Raw genomic sequence first — 5,691 nt, forward strand, 5'->3', positions numbered from 1 at the left:
AAGCATCTTCTAAGCAATCGGGTTGGAAGAAGTGAAAACCCCAGTGTTGTGTTAAATCATTGAAGTGATCGTGAAGAGGTAACAGTGATGGTGCTAAAGCCAACGGAGTAATATGTCATTACAGTTTTGTGCAATGTGTTCTTTTAACAATCGGAACAATTCCATCTTCCAATCAGAAACAGCAAACAGTGACTGAGCTCAAAAATAAAGTGAGATATGCTGTTAGTGACGGCATAATAGAATGAAACCAACATGTGAATACATGTGCTGTGGAAAGGAAAACACACTGAGACCCCGCTCAGACAGGAAGTGTCCCTGCAGCTGGGGCCAGAGCTTCTGTTTCTAACCTCTGCATCATCATCATCAGAGCTTTTATACGTTTCAGCTTCTTCACGACAAATTACAAACACTTCCTGCTGAGGAACATTTCCCAAAGAATTACAGAGAATTCTTTAATAGGCAGTATGAAACTTTGTGACAAGCATTGGCATTGTGTTGCACTGGAGTTCAAATGATGTTAAAGGGTTACAGTGGCTGCCATGCTTAAAGCTGAGTCAGCACAATATCAGCTGTACAGGAGCATTTCAATAGTCCACATCACTTCACACCATACACAATATGTCAATAGTGGTTTTCTTTTTTTACATATTTCAGTTTACTTTGGCAATGAAATATTGTTTAAAGAACTGCCGACCATTTTCCAAAGCTTTGTGCAGAACACACATCACTTCTGTGAAGGCTTGTTTTCTTTAACACTGGAAGTTAACATTGGGCGGTGATTACATATATTTACATATACAATTGTGAAGCAAATATGTTGTTAAATGTTTCTGGAATAAACACGCCATTTAATTAAGAAAATGTCTAAAACATCACCCTACATTCTTACTAAATGATAAATAAATAAATTAAGAAAGAAAAATGGTCAATGGAGCTGAACTGATTCCTGCAGAAGAGGATAGGAGCCACATGAGAACACTCTTTTGGGATGTGACCAAAAGTACAAAAAAAATGGAATTGTTAAAAAATTCTCAAATGAGTTTTTTGCTCAGATTTCTAAATGTAATCTCAGAATTTAGACTTTCATCTGATTTGGCCAAAGTTAAAAAAAACATTTTAATGATGACTTATCTCAGAATTCTGAAAAAAAAAAACTCAGGCCCAAATCAATTCTTATGTTAGGAAGTGGCCATGATCCTCTTACATAGATTTCTTAATGAATTTATCAGTAGAGAAAAGAAATCAGCAAATATTTCCATATGTTCAGTCCCTGTTCTCTGCAGTGTGTTTTCTTTATCATACAAGCTGCATATTTGAATAATGTTCGTCACCTTGAGTCGTGGAGAGTGAGAGACATTCTTCCCACATTTATATACAAATATTACTGCTCAAATAACGAAGAAGATATTCAGCAAATGAAGAAAACAAAGGGCAGTTGCAGCGCTGCACTCTGACAGCGTTCCTATGATGGATCACACACCTCGGAGTTTATTGTCAGCAGAGTTAAGTAAATGGATATCAATGGAAATCAGGAACGCTTTTCAAATGCTACATGCTTTGGAAAATGCTCAGCAGTGAGATACTGAGTGATCTGCAGTAAAGGAACCAACACATGCAGAAAGACTGGCCTTTTCAAATCTAGCGCCATCACAGCATGACTCCATAACACTTTGACTTATTCCATGTGATGCATGTCAGTTGACTGTGCATGCATCTTTTTAGAGAGCAGGTTGTGTAATTATGCTGACTCAGTAATCCCTGTGTCTGTGCTGCCTCCTCTGCAGCTCAGGGATGGACTAAACTAAAAGAAAAGAGTGCAGTTTGTACGTGTCATTGTCGTGGCGAGACCCCCACACTAGTGGCTGTGTGACCCCCCAGAGTTTGGGGGCGCCATGGCCCCCCCACCCCCCGTCTGTCCATTATCTCTCCTGCCATGGCCCAAGATGCAGTGAGCGCTGCCGCAACCTTCATCATCGTCCTCTCCCTCGCTCTCGGAGGACGACTCTCCGAACTGTCGAGGCTTCTCGTAGATACAGCAGCCTACACACACACACACACACACACACACACACACACACACACACACACACACACACACACACACACACACACACACACACACACACACACACACACACACACACACACACACACACACACACACACACACACACACACTAAATTGAGCATGGGGTAAAAATAGCTTGCAGCACTTTGTTTGATGAATCCAGCAGAGCGGCAGCAGGAGGTTTAACCCCTTTAACACCTGTGTGTGCATGTGAGGGAAACGTGTCTGAGTTCTGATATGAATTGCAATCTGAGGAAAAAGTGAGGAGATAATGACATATTTTCACATACCATTTAATCATTTTTAACTATAATATGTTTGTCAGTTGTCCTTCGCTACATATTGTAGCTCCTTTATGCATATATTGTTATTTTCAAGATGAAAGTAATCAGGATCATCATTTGGCAGGTAAACTGTACTATACAGGTTCTAAGGAAGTGTTTAAGAGTTCACTGTCACTTTATTGGGATTTTTCCATTCCATTTTGAGCCTTTTGGAAAACATACATTTATAATAGTTACACATTTTGTTCGGCTGGGTAATCCCTACATATTAACCCCCCTTTATGATTTTTAAGAACAAATGCAATCACCAGAAGTAAAAAGCTAACATGAGGCTATAAAGGAACTACATGACCTCACGTCAACACCGCTAAGCTAAAGGCGGCTAATGTTGGGTGTGATGAAGTTTAGTGGTCTCATTTAGACACTTGTTAGCAGTTGCTGTTTTTAAGACACACGATTATCTACATATCAGTCTGTGATGATCAGGAGGACTCACATTTGGAGGACCTTCTTCCTAGGTGCTCGTTGTCGACGGTGTCACTGGACCACTCCACCTTCTTCTCCGTCTTCCTCTTCCTCAGCTTGATTGTCAGGCTGCGTCCCTCCTGTAAACAAATGAGAGGTCTGCTTATAGCGACGTAAACAGTGATGTCATGACGGTGGAAAAACAACTGGTTCCTAACTGCCAACTAGCTCTGAACTAAAAAAGTGAAATATAATCAGTGTTACTACACAGCAGTGTTGTTACAGACTTAAGTAAGGAAGTATCAGCTGGCAGTGACAATATTCACTTCTAAAAGATGAATATCATGTATATTGCATATGAGCAGTGTCATCGCACAACAGTATAGTTACAGTTTGTGTTGTTGTGTGTGTGGTACCAGGGATCATATTATATTAAGATGATCAGCATCTGCTGGTGGACCTCTGACCTTTACAGTTTTAGAACAACTGAACCAAGTCATGTGATTTTAAGGTCCAACTGTCAACACAAAACTTAGAAAACCATTACTTATGGACCTGGGTTTGAGAAGGGGGTGTCGACCCGTTGGAAGTGGAAAGAGCTTAAAACAACTGTTGGACCAAAGTTGGAGAATCTCTATGCCCTGACACCAAACCCCTAACTGATCCAGGGGGGCCCCTTTGCTCTGACCCTTTGTGCATGTGCGTTTTACGGGCCTTATCTGTATAGGAATGTAAAATGTGCATCAATAGAGTAAAAGGTGAACTGAACATTTCTCCCATGTGTGTCACCTTTTTCTTATCTAAAATATAATTAGAAGCTGAGGCAATACAATCTTCACTTATTGGCATAGACCAATCTGGAGAAAAAGACCCAGGCCAGGCACATGCACAGTCATGATTTCTACATACAGCTCTGGAAAAAGACCACTGCAGCATTATCAGTTTCTCTGGTTGTACTATTTATAGGTATGTGTTTCAGTACAATTCATGTTTATTTGATTTTATTCTATAAACTACTGATAACATTTCTCTGTGTTGGAATTCAACAGACACTGGGATGGAATGTAGAGATTGAGATTTAAGAAGAATTTGGAGTGGCCTTTTAATTTTTGCCAGAGCTGTACTGTATTATACTCATACTGTACTCCTTATTATAGGTTAAGCTACCTAGTAGTGTATAAAGTAATTAAAATCAACCATGACCAAAATAATTTACCAATTGTACACTGCTAAGTCCTGTTTGCACGTGTGCCTTTCGACTGTCAAATTAGTACAATTTTAACTTTGAACTCAACACCTGCTCTGTATGTCATCTTCTTCTTATCTTAAACAGAATTATAAGATGAGGCTATACAATCTCCAGTCATTGGAACTAAGGACCAAAGACCATCCAGTAACAACAGGCATCTGCATGACTGTTCATATGGGCACATACTTGCATACACTTTATAAGTACACCAGACACATGCCTCAGGTCTGAATGTGATATATGATATATTCGTGATATTGCTGCTGTTAGTGTGTTTCTGTCTGTGCCGTCAGACCTGAGACCAGTCCGAGGTGTGACTGGGTTCAGAGTCCATCCTGAACAAGCTCCAGAGAGCCGCCACTGTTAATGCAGACATGAGAACAACCTGCACATACCAGGATTCCCGCTCACTGTCCTGTCACACCCTAAACATGCTGTCATTTTACAGGAGATAGCGTAATGACCACATTAGGCCCGGTAGCTTCATCAGGCGGACAAGCAGGCATGACACAGAGAAGGTGAGGGCCTGGTATAGCTTCAAACAGAGCTGGCTGCTAGCCACTGTTAGCTAGCAGAGTTCCCTGTACCTGCTGGGGCGGCGGCGGCGTGCTCGTCTGAACAGTCTCCGTTATCGTCTCACTCGAAGTCCCGGGAACCTCCGCCATCCCTGTAGCTGCTCTGCTAACGCTACCGTTAGCTAGCTATAAAATACCAGGAACCAAAGTGGACCGTCAGTGATAGACAGCGTCTGTAACGTGATGTTAACGGCTACACCTTGCGAACCGTGGTTTTTAAAATCCCAAAGTGAATTAAGCTTGTTGACCAGAAGATTATGAGGCGTTCAGTAGTATGCTGAGATGTTGCTAACAACAGTCAAGCTGCAGGAGGTGTAGTCAGACTCTAAGCGGAAGTTGAATGTTTTCAGGTCAAAACCATCATCTCCTACTATACAATTATGGAGTCACACAAATCAGCCCAAATCACTTTGTTATGTCATAATAGTTTATATTCAATGAACCAGCATTGAAAACATTAATATTGCATTATTTGGTGAACATTATACAAAAAGGACATTTTATTTTGTAAGTAAACAGGATGCTCCGTGCATTAGTAATGTGGTGGGGAAGATATTTACAGACGGACAGCGGTCACTTCCGGGTGCACCGTGAAGTTTAACAGTCCGTCAACAAACAGCATCCACATGCTGAGAATAATGGGAAAAGAATATTAAAACAAAGTGATATGAAATGACAATTATTATACGAGATTATACAATAATTTGAATTGTATATCTAGTCAGCAACACAATAGAAATGCACTTTCTCGGATAACGAAGTGGCTCAGTTAGAAGGTCGTTGATGGCACAGTAAGTCAACCTAAAGCCTGTTTAAAGACTAACTGTCATCGCAGATACAATTATTTCAAATTCAAGTAATGTATTAGCAAGGTTCTCTGAATTAACATGCCATGTGTGTGGTTGTGTGTGTGTTCCTGAGGATGTGGAGGGCAGGTCGTGTCCTGACTGCTCGGCTGGGGGGCCGAGGAGCAGCCAGGCTGTGTTCAGGGACCCTCCCCAAACCTCCATCCTCTACCTCATCTCCACCACTGTCCTCTCGGCCCCAGGC

The 5,691-nt window shown here is 41.3% G+C and overlaps 1 protein-coding gene across 1 annotated transcript; it reads right to left on the bottom strand.

Moving 5' to 3' along the window:
• Positions 1-416: 416 nt before the first annotated feature.
• ppp1r11 (protein phosphatase 1, regulatory (inhibitor) subunit 11) lies at positions 417-4,956 on the bottom strand. The gene is made up of 3 exons (XM_010797372.1): positions 4,654-4,956; positions 2,849-2,957; positions 417-2,040 (listed from the first exon to the last, which is right to left on the bottom strand). The coding sequence occupies exons 1-3, from the start codon at positions 4,729-4,731 to the stop codon at positions 1,856-1,858; spliced, it is 372 nt and encodes a 123-aa protein (XP_010795674.1). The 5' UTR covers positions 4,732-4,956; the 3' UTR covers positions 417-1,855.
• Between the last annotated feature and the right edge of the window lie 735 nt (positions 4,957-5,691).

This window comes from Notothenia coriiceps, unplaced genomic scaffold (assembly GCF_000735185.1).
Source record: "Notothenia coriiceps isolate Sejong01 unplaced genomic scaffold, NC01 NC01_scaffold00037872, whole genome shotgun sequence".
NCBI lineage: Eukaryota > Metazoa > Chordata > Actinopteri > Perciformes > Nototheniidae > Notothenia > Notothenia coriiceps.

Bases quoted from the DNA above. Each gene is read 5' to 3' on its own strand.
- ppp1r11 (XM_010797372.1), bottom strand. From the start codon at position 4,731: ATGGCGGAGGTTCCCGGGACTTCGAGTGAGACGATAACGGAGACTGTT. The intron at 2,958-4,653 runs GTACAGGGAACT...ATTTGTTTACAG, and splicing joins CGCCGCCGCCGCCCCAGCAG to GAGGGACGCAGCCTGACAAT. The intron at 2,041-2,848 runs GTGAGTCCTCCT...GTGTGTGTGTAG, and splicing joins AGGAAGAAGGTCCTCCAAAT to GCTGCTGTATCTACGAGAAG.